This window comes from Melanaphis sacchari, unplaced genomic scaffold (assembly GCF_002803265.2).
Source record: "Melanaphis sacchari strain LSU unplaced genomic scaffold, SCAv2.0 Contig27_pilon_pilon, whole genome shotgun sequence".
Classification (NCBI taxonomy): domain Eukaryota; kingdom Metazoa; phylum Arthropoda; class Insecta; order Hemiptera; family Aphididae; genus Melanaphis; species Melanaphis sacchari.
In genome coordinates this window covers 3,398,200-3,416,495 of record NW_020271152.1, presented here as the reverse complement: position 1 = coordinate 3,416,495, position 18,296 = coordinate 3,398,200, and the positions used below count along the sequence as shown (strand labels likewise).

Below are 18,296 nucleotides of genomic sequence, written 5' to 3'. Positions count from 1 at the left end.
CCCTTTTGTTTTGAGATAATGATGTTAACTTATTTATCAATTATATGACTTAATACAAATTTCGTTATGCTGTACAAATGATATTTTAATTAAAAATGTATTAATAATAATTTTTTCATTCTTCCAATAGTACTATTTTTAGTTTTTAGTAGAGCATCATCATCTGTATTTTCCGTTTTCGTAAAGAATATATTTCAAATTTACCTTTGTAAACAAGATATAATTTTTTTTTTTTAAATCTGAGCCGAAATTCGATAAATTACCTACAACAATAAAATATTCTCCACCTTGAAACTTGGTTAAAAATCCTGAATTTATAGTTGAACCATTTTTATCTACATAAACACTTTTTGTACCTTAAATAATTGTACTAGCTATTGCTACATTTTCAATTTTATCTATAACTTTACCATGTTTTCAACTAAATTACTACAAAATAAATATGGCATAAAATTATCAATTAATTTATGGATAATATTTGATATCTACCAGAAATATTAAATTTTGCATTTTTGATACTTAGATTACTTTTATTTAATGACTTAAAATATTTGTATTCAACTTGTTAATAAAACAAATTTAGTTTTATATTAATCGACCTGAAAAATAATTGTTTCTAAAATAAATTTTGATAAAATGATAAAGCAATTAAAATTAATGTTTTTTTTTGTAAAATAAATAAATACGTATTAATTATATAAGTTCGAAGAAATGTATAAGAAAATAAATATAATAATAAAGTTTCATTTGCAAAAAAAATTGAAACTCAAAACAATTTTAAGATATTTAGAAAACAATGCTTTATTATATTTTAAATTTGCAATTATTATTAAAGTTAAAGAGGTTCAAATTAAAACATTAAAACCAATACTGATATTCAAAAATTGATAATTTCTTCATATAAACTTAAAAATACAGAATTATTATAAATATTGAGTACATATGATAATATTCTAGCACCAAAAAAACTTCATAATCTTACATACGAATTTTCTTTTAACGTCAAAAAATAAATTTGGTAGCAAACAAATCCTTAAATTATTAAAAACTTTCTACGTTAAGAAAAAATATACAATTTGTTATGAAACTTTAAAATTAGATGAAATTCATAGTTTTAAAATTTAGTCAATATTCTTGGATGAAAATTTTTATTGATTTACTCATCTTAGAACAAAAGCTAAGAATTATTGAAATAGAGTATTTTTAATTAATGAACCATAGTGTTTATGGACGCACGATGATGAATGTTCAAAATTATGTTGATATAAAATTATATTTTAATGAAATAAGTAGATTAATTAATTTCCATACCAATTGTTATAGAAAGCCTAGCAGTAATCCATTTGAATAAAACACAAATACAATTCAAACGACTAATTTATATTGGAATGTGTGTCTTACATTTATGATTTTCATTATAATTTGATTAAGAAAAAATATGGGAATAAAAATTATGTTTTCATATACATGTATATTAGGTAATTATTTATTTTAATATTATATACCTCTAATAGCATTCAGTTAAACAAGTTTTCACTTAATATGTCTTGGCGTCTTGCTATAAATACTACTATTAAATATAATATATCTATTATCTATATAATCAATTTGAAATAAGTGAGAGAAGCTAAAAATTTACCAATTGGTTTATTTCGCATGATGAGTATTTTGATTACCTTAGGGAGGGAAAGAAATTGTAGTTAATCACGCCATTATTGTTTTATATTTTATACACCGCCTATTAGATTAGTATATCAATAATTTGTTTAAAATAGAAGGTTAAAACTAATGAATTTGATCGCAGAAAAACTTAATTTTGTTTTATAATTTTCGCCGTACGCTATCAGGTCATCGGTAAAATGAAATACATTTTTTTAAAAATCATACTTCAATTGTTAATTTGTATTTTAAATTGTTGCTATTCGATAAAACTAAGTATATTGCCTAAATAAATTAGCCTCATAATTATTTTATATTCCTTCATTTGATATTAATATTCTATCTCCGATTCACTGCATCGACATGGATAGCGTTCTACAGTTTCTACCTAATACCTACGTAGTACGTACTATTGTTATGCGACTAAATCTGCATCGTTACGCTGACCGCTCGCCACAGTAGGTTTACTGTTCATTATTTTTTCTTACATAATATAATTTATATTAGAGAATTTATTACGGCTTAAAATTTGCATATAGAATAGAACTAATACCACTAACGCACAATCCTAAAATAAAAGTATAGTTTCCTATTTTAATTGAAACTGAGGTTCTAAGCAATATTAGCAAACCCCTATCACAAACTTATTTTTGTTCAATAAAAGAAAATCTCAGTTTGATAAGAATATATTAAAGCTCATACTTCATTAAATTAATTTTAAATAAGTTTATTATTACTCCACTTCTCCTTTTCCTCAAAAAAAAAAAAAAAAATGGTACTGTTACATAAATATGATATCGAAACATCACCATCAAAAATATCGCAATTATAGCTGCAGCTAGTTTTTTGTGCACCGTCCATGGACGTTTGTGGTTGTGCTGCAGGTTGCGAATAGACGGTCGGAAATTCGTTTTTGCATATTTCATGTTCGTTCCGATTCCCTCGGCTGAGTAACCCGAATTTAATATTTTATCCCTCGTCCCGACTACGCCACCGTCATTGCACTGTCCACACACCAACTGTATAATACACCGTTGTTCCGTGAGCGCTGATAAAATATTCTCTCTCCACGTTTGCCTCACTCTCCCCCCGGTGGTTACGATACATCGGCCCACTGTTAATTCATGTACATATATACATTACACGAGTAGGTACACGCGTTCCTCGTATGCACATCAATTATTCACGTAAACCTCGAATTTTCACTATTAATATTCGTGACCTTTGATTCTCGACAACCGCAGCTATATATGTGTATATATATTATATTCCACCTCTCTCTCACTCTCGATCACCCGTTGTCCCGTCACAAATCCTAGTTTTAAGTCGCATTCCTATATAAAACGTGCACTAAACGGTCGCCGCTCGGAACGCTACAGTCGCATCGCCCAGACACCTGTATCAAGTCACAATCGTCGTAAAATATAAAGACCGCCGCACTGCAGTGCAGCGAATATAATATTAATATACACTTTTTCTATTAGGTACCTTTGTTATTTCAGCCATCGAAAATTATATAAGATTACTAAAACATGTAGGTACTACAGGATAATTTAATTATTTGATAAAATTCATTTTGAAATTTGAAAAAATGAATCTTATTTTTTACTTGTTCATACATTACTGAATTAAAGTAGATAATATTACTATATTTTACTTTTCAATTACGTTTTCAACTAATAAAAGATAGATGATATAATAATTTAAACGATATTTATATATATCATACAGTAATAATATGGCATTCGTTAAAAACTTACATATTATATACGGAGAAAATATAATATATAAGTAATATAAATAAAAGTACATAATACTATAAAATTACATAGTAAGGAATAAAGAGTAGAGAAATTTTATCGGAGGTACGATTTTAAATTTATCACAAAACACGAATAACGTTAAATGTGAATCATGTGTAGTGAGATGGAGAAAATTATTATATAGCTGAAGGGTAGAAATATCATCTTTGCACTTCGCAGAAATGGTAGTAACTACATACATATTATAGGCGTAATACTATTGCTGAATTGTGAGGTAGATATTAAATATTATTATAATATTTACCATGATGTTCAATTCGTATTCAGATTTTTATTTTTACGCACAAAACAAAATTTTATAATATTTTAAACGAATTATAAATTTATTTAAAATCTGTAAATTTTACTTCAAAAACACAAAATTAATGTCTCGCTAGAATCTAGATAAAAAAAAATATATATATCACACACTAATATAAACATAATATTTATTGTAACTATACTATTATGTTACATTAAGCAAATTATCGCTTTGACCATTTTTTACGGTATTCACGTATTTATAACAACAAATTTACTATTTAAACATAAACTCGAATCTTACCTAAGCAGATTAAATATTCATTCATATGGAAAATCCTCAACCACGGTAAACATTCGCATTCAAAGTATATATATTAATTTGAAAATTAAATTTTCCATTCGACTTTTTCATATGGTTTTATATTTTAAAACCATTAAGTTTTCATAAGACATATAATTTATATTTGATTTTTTATTTAAAACACTAGCTCAAGAGATAGATTAAGTTAACTTAGGTTATTAGATTAATTTAAAAATTCTCAGCACTATCGATTTAGTAGTTTTTTTACGATACAAATACTTAAGCAATAATTTTATAAAATACAGTTACGAGGAGCTTAATATTATAAATTTATAAATTTATAAACAAATAGTATACATATTAGTATAACTAAAAGTATTCGAAAAGCAATCAACAAGTATTTTTTAAATAGTTACTAATCATTTAAATGTTATATTTGACTCTGTATTGAAATCAAATGAAAATAAATAAATTATATTTAATAGGCATGTATTTTATTGCGACGTAACTTAATAGAACTCACATACAATAGAACCTAATAGTTATATCGGTAAACCATGAAATAACGAATAGCGACCATTTTGGAAAATAATATATTATTATTTTTATTATAATTATATATCTATAGCCATTTAGTACGATTGAAAACCCTAATTTTTATTTATATAATTAATATTTCAATAAAATAGTTCATATTGTTTTACGGAGTAGATTTTATAAAAAATATGAATATATTTTATTTAGTAAACTATATATCAGCAGTTATTATTTTTATTAAAATGTTGAAAAAGAAGCTCTTTTAAAAACTATAACTAATTAGCTATATTCAATTATACATTGTATATTTTTTACATAATGATAATTTTATATCATCATAAAAATGCTTTAGAAATTATTTTTAATAAAATATTTATGCATAAATGTTTACAAAAAAAAAAAAATCAGTAACATATGACGCTGCTGCATTTGTATTTTTAGCATGTAATAATGTAGTACTAAAAATATAAATAGTAATATGAATATAATATATTTATATATGTATAATTTTGTATTAGGTATATTTAACCTCAGTTGTATAAATAGTTCTAAAAATCATTTATAATTATAATTGAACAATTATTTAAAAATAAATAATAAACATTTAAATGTAATACGGTTTTAAATATAATATATATTTTTAGTGGGTATATAAAAGTTATTGTTTTGAGTTTTTATAACATAATATTTTAATCTTAATCTACAGCAATATGTTATTAACTTACAAGCGTTATTTCTTCGTAGACCATTTGTAGTTCCAACAAACATTAATTACAATGATTAGGGAACCGAATTAAGGATTTGTCTTAATTAGTATCCGAAACGTAACACAAGTGAAGTAACTTATTTATTTGTAAAACTTTAATACAATTAAAAACCTAAAATTTACTAATTCACTAGACTTAATGTTATTTAATTTTAACTTCGTAGTTACTCAATTAGTATAAGAATATGTAGTACAATAATGTTGTTTTTAATAAAAAAACATTACTGTGTGCATAAGTAAGTACCTACAACTTTTTGAGCAAGTTTGATTATCAATATATACTAAAATTTCACATTTTATTTTTTATTTTTATTATTCTTCATTTTATCAGAGACTTAAAACTATTATTAGCCTAAATTTAACGCAATCTGTAAATGCACGTCAATCGTTGTAAGCAGCTGGTTAAGGATATTTCTTTTTAGGTTATATGTGAGATGATTCCCATTTTTTTTTTTTTATTTTAGTATGGTCCTGAATTATTTTAGGTAATACACTAGTTGGTTCTTAAATATTTTAAAAAGCACTATACAGTACTACATTATTGGAGCCCTGGATTGTTGATGCTCATGTGTTATTTTGAAGTAAAATGTACACAAATGCATCATATATTATTATTTATTTATAAGACTTTTGCAATAAACATTTATTGATGATATGAATACCAATTAAGGGGATTGGGAGCGTTGATTTTCAGTATTTGTCTAAGACAAGTGTAATATAAGATTATAGAAGTATTCTATTTCTAATGTACTGATTGATATAATGAAGCGATAAGAATTATAAAAATAGATATGAATTTTTCGTTAAATTTACTTTAGATCAACTTCCTCACATTTTTGGTTTTTTGATTTAAACTTCTTTAAAAATTGAAGTATGTCAATTTTTTAATATATCATTTTTAGGATTTGGGAGGGGGGATAATATCAAATGAAAAAGTCGATCTAAAGAAGACAAATTCATGTCTATTTTCATAATTCTTATCACTTCATTATACCAATCGGTATATTGGAAATAGAATACGTCTATAATTCTATGTTACACGTGCGTTAGACAAAGATTGAAAATCATCGCTTTCAATCCCCTCAACAAACGAAATTAAATCGACATTTTTCAATGTCACATTTTTATATCACTTTATTATAATCTCTGGTCTAAAAAAATAAAAATAGATGCTTTAAATTTATATGTGTTTAAATTTTAGTTACACCAAACGCGTCCAAATGATGCGAAATCGTGTACAACTTTACGATAAATGTTTGGAGATAAACTAATGAAGTAATATTTTCAGGAACTCAATTATTATAATACATGCAAACATGTCTCTAGTATCAGCTATTACTACCAACAAATCTATTAACATTTATTATTGTAATTCAGTAACTATATAGTAAGACCATAATTATATTTTGTAAAGAGGAACACATCCATTATCCCTCTTAAAAAATTAGGCATTATGTACTGTATAATATAATAGTATACAACATATTACTTTTTTAATTAGATTATAAATATTCTTAAAATGATGTATTATTAAATTGAAATAATTTTCTGAAAAATGATTTAGGTAGTGTCTTATTTATTTGGAGTATTTTTTTTTTTTGAGGTGATAAGTCTTATACAAAAATTATTTTTATTTTTTTAGAACTAAAAAAAAAAATGTATACTTATAAATAATGCATAAAAAGATTATAATAATAGAACAGTAAGACATTACTAGCCAATACGATTTTAATACTTATAACAATATGAGTAGAAAAACTGTCTGCGAATAATGATATAACATATTATTTACAGCTTGTAATATACCTATTACACGTCTCTTTTACGAATTAAAATTATTTATTTATTCATTTATTCTTCCTTTTTGAACCGCGGTTTTTATATGGAATAATTTAAATGTTATCAAACATAAACGTAACTGTTTTGATGGATGGTGGAGATATAGAAATGGCAAAAGTATCATAGGTATGAAAACCCATAAAATCCTCAACATAATTCTTAAAATATTATATTCACGTTATCATTAAATTCGTATAATAAATATTTAAAACTATCCAAAAGTTTAGTAACATACTAACAACAATTAAAAGACGTTGAATAATTCATATTTTATTCACTATAGGTTTAGCAATTAAATAGTACGGTATTAGGTACAGTATTTAAGTCAAAATATAAATATATATATATATATATATATATATATTATATAAATAGCTGCTAGCTGATATGGTTCAAGTGTTTAATAATAATAATGCCTTTGCTTAAACAAATTGGGAATATTATTTATAAATTTTAAAATTAATTACAATAAAAAAAAAAAAAAAAAATGGTATTCGATTTTAATAAATATACAATCTTATTGCGAGTATATTAATAAATTACTTTATTCGCATATGTTTTTTAATAAATAATTCTAAAATAGTCAGTTGTAATTTAGTTAACTAAAAACTAAAACTATTAATTAAAGAATTTATGGAACATTTTTCAATGAAATTTATTATTTTATAAATTATATCATAAAGTTAAAACATAATATTATGCTAGAGAAGATCTTAGTGTACCATAATATTGTATAATATGCATTTAAATTAGTATTAGAAAAGTTACTACATTTTGTACGAATAATTATTTATACTAATTAAAATTTTATTTTTACATGGTTTTTATGAATCAGTCTCTTTGTTTTATATAATTTATACATTTTATGTTTTATTTTATTTTACTTATATTTACTCATATTATTTCTTATTATTTGTATGTTTAAAAACTATAACAAATAGCTAGAGTTGGACGTATCTGTACGAGTCTATTAAACTGACCAATTCTGAATTAAATAACCCCATAATTAGGAACGTATTCTTTTTATTATATATAAAAAAAAAAAAAAAAAATGGGTTGAAAAGCTATCAAATCACTTAATGAAGTTTACATTGTCTTTGTTATTCTAACAACTTTTACCACCAAATATCTATTAATAAACAATAAAAATAAATAATATTAAAAATTTGTGTGTTTTATGTAATTTATTTTAAATTTCAAAAAAATAATAAACTTTAATTCTTACACACGAATAAAAATTAAAATGGGTGATTCATTGGTTTCTACCGTCTTACCTATCCTATTTAAGATAAGTGTCAGACTACTAAAGTAAGTGTTTTATTTTATAAAAGTATTTTACAAGAGTGAATGTAGGATTAATTCAGATATTGAAAAGATAATAATTAATTACACCGCATTACTTTCTGTACAAAAATGATATAATATGTAGGTATATAAAAGTGTATTTACCTATTCCAACAATAACATTTTTTAAACATAAAATACCGTCTATTTTTCGACACTGATAAATCCGTTTTGTTTTACAGTTAAGTTCTCTCATAAAATCGAGTATTCTAAAGTACTTTTTTTGTTTACACACGTAAAATGGTAAGAACATTAATTTGAATACTCTCATTATTTGAAGAATACAAATAACTCGATGTTATTCAAGAGTAGCTTACACTAACAAGAGATGTCAAGGTAATTATTTTCAGTGAAACCTACATCAATTATGAATAGTGTGAATACTTGATAATTTTTAATTATGCAAGACCAAAATGTTTACTAATTTTAATTAAATTTTATCTACATGTATTATGATAATGTTAAAAATCTGATAATGTAAACATTAGCCAATTAAGAATACCCACGTATCATTAAACCAATATGATTGTAATATCATCCAGCTAAATATGTGGAAAAAATCAATATATCGTGAATATTATATTATAGTTATGAATTTCATACAGCTATGTTACTTTATTGTCTGCGATGTAATATTAATATGTCACTAACATTTAATAATAATTATAATATATGATGATTATTAAATAATCGAATAGTTAAATTAGTACAAATTTACGAATATTAAATAATAATGAATTTTAACTATATCCATGAGTTTCTCCAAGCAAATGTCAGAAACAGAATCAGAGTTACTGTATAAAAAAGGTCTCTAATTGATATTGAGATAAATCAACTTGATTCGATAATTATAATAATTAAAATTTGCTGTCGTGTCATTTAGGGAAAAAAAAATAATTCTATAATATTCTTGATTAAATATGATACTGTATCACAATTGTAAATCAGAAAGTAGCCACAAACTAGTTTGGTGTTTATTCATTATTTTAATATATTTTAATGAGGTATCACGTGTTTCCAAATTTTTGTTCTATATTAAGCCAGAATTGAAAGTTATAAAAAGTGTTCTAATAAAGGAAATATATTACTTTACGCTATTTATAGATAGGTATTTAAAATATTCTATTTTTTTTTAGATTTATGAATGATCAAACTTCATTTGTTAAGTAAAAAATTTTGAAAACAATAGGTGGCTTCTTATAAGTTAATAAGTTGTTCATATCCCAATTCAAAAAATTCAAAAATCCATAAGGAGGATACCTAGTCACAATTCTTTTTTTACAAGTTTTTAATTTCTAGAAATGTTTGTTGTTAAATTAAATTAATACGTATATATGTATATTATTACAACATTTTAAATTAAAAATGCAATGCAAGATTTTTACTGATTTTTCTTCACATAATTAAAAAAAAAAAATCAATCGTGAATTAATTGTTTATAAGTGTTTGTAGTATAAAATTGGATCATACCGGATATTCTAACGTCTACTCAATGTCGTTAATAATAAGGTATACTTGACATCTAATTTACAGTAGATTTAAGTAGATGATGAACCTATTTACCTGCTTTGAACTTTTCAATTATTAAAGTAAAATCAATTAACTTCAAATATTAAAAATCAAAAAAAATCACAATCATCAAAACAATAAAATCGAAATTGTTGGATTTCTACTCAGAAGTATAGTTTATATATTAAAATACAACGAATTTATTGTTTTTTTTTTTTTTATTATTATTTAAAACAGTGTAACTGGCTCTAAAAGTTGTATTAATCTTAGTTTAGAGTCTTTCTTGTTTGTGATTTATTCATTGTATCTTTCAATTTTATATTGAAACACCACAGGCTTATTATATCATATATATTCTTGAAGATCATTAAATGTCTATTCTTCCTGCCTTTAATTTATTTTTAATAATATTTTTAAATTTAAAAAAATTCTAAAATTTTTTTTAATTGAATACCTATAAAAAATATTCAATTATAACTTTATATTATTTATTTTTTATATGATATTATTATTATATTTATTTTATTTTATTCATATTATATCTAATATATTTATGATAATGACGCATGCATATTGATAGGTATACATTTTTTTTTTTTTTTTTTATTAGATATTGTAATATGGATTTTATTTCAACTAGGTATGGTTGTATTATAATATCAGATAATGAATTAAAACGCTAATGAATAAAAACAAAAATTACTTTCACAATATTATATAAAATACAATTACCGCCATAATAATCTTTATTAAAACTCTACAAATATTTGTTTTTATAGTTTAGAAGAACGAAATTGCAATATAAAATGTCTATCAATATTTATTCTGGTTACAAGCGTTTTTACTTTTTCCGTTGTAAAAATTATATAAATAGTATATTATGTGGTATTATAATAATATATGATGTTTTGAAATGTTTTATTAAACCTAGAACAATATTTATGAACGAGTTATGTTTCATATTATCGTAGTATGTATGTTGTTTATTTTATCATAAACTTATATTTTTACAGTATTATTTAATGGCAACAGAATATTTCTATAATATAAATACGTTTAGGTAGATATCACAATTTAAGATAAATTTCGCTATTTATCATTTATTACGGTTCACATTAAATAAGATACAATTTTAATGTTATATTATAATTTAATGAAATGTTATGGGCGTTATAATACATATCTATATAATTATTTTTTTTTTCATAAGTACATTAAATATGCGGAATTAAATGCTTTCTGTTTATGACTTAGATGTTCTAATTATATTATACATACGGTATAAATTATATCGTATAACTAACAAATTTGTTTTTTCCGGTATGTGAACTATATACTATGTAGAATATAATATCTCGTTGCTATATCACGAGTTACACTAACTTTCAAATCATATCGAAACATTCGTGTAAAGTAAACTAAATTATGTTAAATGTTTGGCATGTACAACTAAGACTCTGGTATTTATTTCTCTTAATTAAATAATTTAGTACACAGATAAAGCTGATAAAGTTCTTTGGTTTGATGTATTTTATCGTTTCCGTTAACATTTATTGATTATAGGATGAAATAATTTATCAGTGGACATAAATCAAGAAATGATCCTTAATATAACAATAAACAATTTATATTAACTATTATGTATTACATATTATAATAATTGTCAAACGATTTAATTTAAACTTATAATTGTTAATTAAATAATAATACAATTATGCGAAATATGTGACCTATACACACACACACACATATATATATACATGGTTATCCCTATAGAAATGAGCGATTAATTATTATTAATAATATGACATGTTTTAGATCCCAAATAAACTGTCATATACACTTCTAGGCTTAACATATTTTTTATTGTATTAGTTTAGTTTTGTGTTTAACATATTATCATAAATATCTACTTGTTTTAGAAAAAATGTAACAATATAAGATAAATATATTGTAGGTAAATTTAAACATAATATATGATTATTGATTAATAATAATAACAATTATTATTATTATATTAATAATACATTTGTTATTGTGGATACTATTTTGAAAAGTTAAAAACTAAAAATCACCAAATTTCTCCTAATAAGTACAATATTTATTAATTTTGAATTTATTTTTACTGTTTTATGGTATTTATAGAAAAAATGTTATTATATTTATAGTTATATAAATTTATACAATACAGAATAACTATATTATATATTATTATGATAATTAAATGTTATAATTATATAATAAATGCAATATTTTTGAAAAAAATTATGTTAACTTAATATAATACTAAAAGTAAAATAAATGAATTTAATAGCTATATCAGCCTATATAAAAAAAAAAAAAAACATATTAAGTGAAGTAGAACGATAAAATTCTTCCGCTCAGAATAGTTTTTCGTATACAATGATATATCTCTGAATTCAAATTTAATACATTTATAATAGTGACCTACTCGACATTTAATGTAAAGCAGATCAGTGCAACACGATTGCGTACTTTTTACCTTTAGGTTCTTGCCTCTGTTAAATGTTCAGTTACCCATAAAATCAGTGAAAAAGAGGCATAAAATGATAAATAATTTTTCAGTATATAATCAATAAACTCAAAATTATCAGTAGGGCTATTTTTAATTAAATAAGCAAAAACATCTTCTATATTATCTTCTGAGGGTAAAAATCTAAGGGCGAAAAATTGTTTCAACCAAATACCTAGTTCAGATTTTGAACTATAATTCTTTAAACTATAATCATTTGTATCGACTTACATACCTTTTTTTTTCTCTTAATATAATTCTAATAATAGTGTATAATAGTTAATTCGAGGGTTATACTTAATGAATAATAATCCGTGTTGTAGACATAGTGTTCTCAACAAAATATACTAACTGGAATATAATGATTTATTAGTTGTAACTTGTCAGAATAATATTGTATTATATTATACAAACAACAATTTATAATAACATTAACATCGCACTAAAATCATCCATTGAATTTTGAATAATTTAATTTCACTGAATAAAAATAAAATAAAGTCAAATAAAATTAATCAAATAACCCAGTACTTACGCAGACTTGGAGAAAAAAGAAAAAGCATTTAAAATTAATAATTGGACATTTTTGCAGTTGACCGATTTCGTGTATTTCTCAAAAGAAATCTGCAATGATTTATGCAAAGTAGTAAGTACCATTAACTATTAAAAATTGTGAAAAATAATAATATAGAGAATTTGCATAATCAATGATCATTATAGAACCAAAACGCATACAAAAATATAAATAGTTTTAAATATATTCGAATCATGTGTACATCAAATTTATTAGCTTAGTGAGTTATTATAAGTATAATAATATTTGAAACGAAAAAACTTCAAAGCTATTCTTTTTTGCTTTTAAAATAAAATAGACACCGAATATATTTTCAACTTGGAGCGTGGCTTATTCTCTATACATTGCATGCAAAAAAATATTTACTTAATCATAGAGTTATTTTTCAGCAAATATCAACAAAGTGACAACAAACTTTTATCCTCCGTTTATTTTATTTTAGTTTTTTATTGTACAACAATGATATTTATAATGTATTATCATATTGTCTGTATATGAATGCAAATGTTTTCAATTTATTTTCACTATGTTTTCTCAATATAACATCACTTTCAAAGAATAGAAAAGTCATTCAATGTGTCAAAGTTTTTAGATATAATATTAAATTGTTGTTATTAAATATATTAATATGAATTGAATTTAAAATAACTGTTAATAAAAATATACGTCACAGTGGTTGATTACGGTGTCTAAAATTGACTAGTAATTATTATTCGTGCATTGTGTTGCTGTCATAGTTTTTACTGTAGTGTTTAACATAAACTTTTGAAATACGCACTCGTATAAAATGTGAGAATAAAAACCGATTTTTTTTTTTATGGTTTAAATGTTTATTATAAAAAATTATTATACAATTTTAAAATGAGTTTAAAGGCTTATTACATTATATTTAAGAACTTCAACTATAAAAAAAAAAAAACAAATTTAAAATGTTATTTCAAATTAATTTATACAGGATAAAATACGAAGAATTCTTTGGTTTTAATTTATGAAAATCTAACAATATTTAAAGCATGACATTTAATATATAATACTGTACATAAATATAATTTGTAATAACAGTTTTATTTTGAGGTATATATATATATATATATATAGATTATAAGATTAATTTTTAAAGATACGCGTTTATATAAAATGTAAGCTACATTTAAATTAATTTTATAATCATCCATAACGTCCATAACTATTTAAAAAAAAAAAATTGATAATTTACACATCTGAACATATAGTTTTGTATAAACTGAGCAATATTACGAAGTTTGTAGATTTCATGAAAAGTACATGTTTCAAAAATTGAGTGATTAAAGAATGCCTAAATATGTTAATTAAAATAAAAAAAAAAGATTTACGAATAAATAAAAAAAAGTACTTGACTTAAACAAAAAATGTTCTATTTTATCATTTTTTAATTACAACTCCATCAACAATATTATTACGATAACATTAAATCGCTTTTAATACTATATTTCAATATATATATATAAAGTAAATGATTGAAAGTAGAAAAATTTCTTTTATCATTTTTCGTGTTATTATTATATTATAAATAAATATAATTCAATAAATACTTTTTGAACAATAATACTTACTATTAGGAATTAGGAATTACTTTTTATGTTAGTTGAATACTCTTTGAAATCACTACAACACTAAGTTAAACATAGATATTTAATAACATTAGTTTTCGTTACATTATTGTTTATACAATGATGTACCATGGTAAGTAAGTATTATATTAAATGCGTTTTGTTGTTTCGTTTAGCTTTTATTTTAACATATTAAATATTAATATATTATGTTATCTGAAATACGTTGTGTTGGTTCCAAATAATAATAAAACCGAGTTAGGTGCATAAGCATCTTGGTAACACTATTTACATATTTTGCTATCCAATTAATTTTTAACAAAATATTGTGAAAATACGGTTATCATATTTTATGTTCTCTACAAAGTTAAATTTATTTTATTTTATTTTTTAACCAACATCATAATATACATTTGAATGCATTTTTTTATATTATTAGTTACCAATGCAAAAAAATATTTATTTTTGCTGTATGACACAGTTAGTACCTAAAGTAAAAATATATAATAGTATGCAGACAAAAATAAAAAAAATATTTAAGTCTTATATTAATGTTTAGACTTAAGTCTGGCCGTCAGGTTATTATTGTTTATATTTTTGAAAATTTTAAATTTGAATTTGAATTTGGAGTTACATTGTAAGCTTTGATAAATAAATATATATTGTGTGATGTAGAGAAGAATTTTTCTCTATGATTAAATGTATTATTTAATGACTGAATATTTTTAATCAACTCTTTAAAGTTTTTATATTGTAAATGTATTATTTTATAGTAAGGTGCTTTAGCATATATTTTTGTGATAATAACTAATAAATTAACATACAATTTAGATAAAAAATCAATGATTAGAATAAAAAATTACTAATAATATTTTCTAGTTTTCTTGAATATTAGGCAGCTTTTTTAAATTATTTTACTCATTTTTATTCTTTTGGCATTCGCACATTAATATCATCTTGAATAAATTATAGAGAATATAGAATAATTGAAAAATTATTATAAATACAAATGTGATTTTTTTTTTAAGTTTATATTTGTATAATTAAAAAATTTAAAATATAAAAGTTAGACATATTTATATACTTTTTTTTTACAAAACTAAATAGACTTAGAAAAAAAAATTATTATCGAGTGAACTACGCATCAAAGTTCATACGATTTATAATTTTTCGTAAAGAAATATTTTTATCTTTGACTGACGATAACTTTCAAGAAAATACAAATATACACTTGATTTTATTGATTTTTAAAATATATAAATTTGAAATATTTATTGTTTTGTATTAATAAGAATATAATTGGATGAATTGTTCCAGAAATATAAATTCCACGAAAGACATAATTAGAATTTCAAATGTTTTTTTTTATTTAATAAAAATATAGAAAACCTGTGGTTTAAAATTGAATCCAACCATTTTATTGTGCCCACTCGACACGTATATAAAATACAGCAAAGCGGTATTTTCTTGCTCAAAAATATTGAGTTTTATAATTCTATAAATTATTTTGCCTACGAAAATCAATATAGTGATATTCGTTGACAGTATACAAAGAAAACATGTTCAGCAAAAATATATACAATTTTATTCTATAACTAATAAGTATTTTATATTTGTAAATGTTTGTGTTGCATATTTGTGGTAGTTTTCAAGTACTATTTAAATATATATATTTAATTTAAGACCCAATACCGAATAGTTTATCATTTTACCAAAAATAATGCAATTAATAATAGGCTGTAGATTTTTAATCAATAAAATAGAAATGTCTGTATTTAATGTCTAAAATTAATAGTATAAAGTTTTCAATAATTAGAGCTAAATAAAATTTCATAGATATATTATTTTAAATTCTAACTAGTAGGTAAATAAAAGTTATTAAATCAATTGTACAGAGTAAAAAAAGTTATCGATTGTTTCCCTTAGATTCAGATAATTTTTTACAAATTAAAATACCATGTAACCTTAATAATAATTTAAAATAAAATTATTAAATACCTGTAATATTAAATATTGAAGACGGACTAATCGTACTGAAAGTAAACTTATTAAAAATATAAAACCTACTAACATAAATATATAGTTAATTCATTAAATCTTACATAAAAAACTTGTTCAATGTGTATGTTATTACAGATTATTAATAAAAACTTAATTTTGAAATAAAAATAAAACATACGAACTACAACATCTATAAAATGCGTCTCCTAATGTTTATTTTGTTGATGTATTTTTTCGATCAATTCGCTAATAGAAATTCTTTAATTTTATTTAAAATCATATTTCTGAATAAATTTCACACTTCTGAAAAATATGGCAGATATTATGTCATATATTTCTGGAATATTTTAATTGCTTGTTGAGGTATACATACTCGTATATATTTAATAGTGATTTTTCCAGTATCCTTTGAATTTTACTTCCTGAACGTTTTAAACCCTAGGGATATGAAAAACAAAAAAAATATTTTCAGTTACCGGTAAATTTTGTTTGTTGTCAAACGTAACTTTTTCAATTTAATAGTAATAACTTATTTTTTTTTTACGGTTTTTAAGTTGCATATCGAATTATGTATATATTTCGTGTTATGAAAAGCGAGTAAAAAGCGCCCGTGGTATTCTGTGAATCGGCAATTGCTTCGACTTTTTATATATTATTCTGGTTGAAAATAACCGAAAAAATACAAAATTCAAGCACAAAAATTCTGTTACAAAACATAGTAAATTAAATATAATATCTTGGTAAAAATAATAATCATGAAAAAATAATTCTTAAAATTACTATACCTACTAGCACCTATAGTTTATGTAAATATTTACACGATACTATCATAGTTTTCTTGTATCTGATTTTTAGTGTTATCTATGATTTGGTAAATTTATACATCTATTTATTTAAGTGTATATAGATAAGCAATTTAAACATGCATGTTATGTTACAGTTTGTACATGCCTTAAGTCTGACTAGTAAAGTTTTCCGGTGCCTAGTATGATCTTATTAATTTATAAAAGTTTATAAAATACTTTAATATTTTTTCTTCATATTCAATATCAAAATTTATTGTGATCAAACGTTGATTAAATTTGGTTAACTTTAGAGAGGATTAACACCTAATTTGGCGTGTATATACTACTTGATAATTATGTATATATAGGAGAATTTAGAGTGGTAGGTTTATCACTACACGATATGTGTATATAAATATTGTAACTCCAATCCAAATATTTGAATTTTTATCTGTAATTTAAATATCTGATGATGTAAAATTGTACAATACTTATATTAAATAATAGTATAAAAATCTGTATTGTTATTTTTAGTTGATTCAAAAAAAGATTAATTATTAACGTATCTCTATACACAAATTACAAATGATATTGATTTATGAAATTATGTACTATGCATTGTACTATTATTATTATTATTTGTTTTTTTGTAGAAATTGAACATTAATAAATATTTCAATTATTTATAAAACTTATTAAAAATTCATTAAACTGGCGTTCAAAAGTAAAAATATTCAAGTATTGCCAAATACACTGATTTTCAAATTTAATATTATTAAATCTGGAGAAAAAA

The 18,296-nt window shown here is 22.5% G+C and overlaps 1 protein-coding gene across 8 annotated transcripts in view; it reads left to right on the top strand.

Moving 5' to 3' along the window:
• Positions 1–18,296, top strand: part of LOC112595498 — a 111,852-nt gene that overhangs the window by 28,218 nt on the left and 65,338 nt on the right. For 6 of the 8 annotated variants that reach the window (XM_025340737.1, XM_025340738.1, XM_025340739.1 and 3 more), the window contains one exon: positions 13,147–13,200. The exons of the other annotated variants lie outside the window; for them this stretch is intronic. In XM_025340737.1, the coding sequence (XP_025196522.1) occupies positions 13,191–13,200 (10 nt within the window). In that variant the 5' untranslated portion in view covers positions 13,147–13,190. The remainder of the gene's footprint in view (positions 1–13,146; positions 13,201–18,296) is intronic. 8 annotated transcript variants of the gene reach the window in all.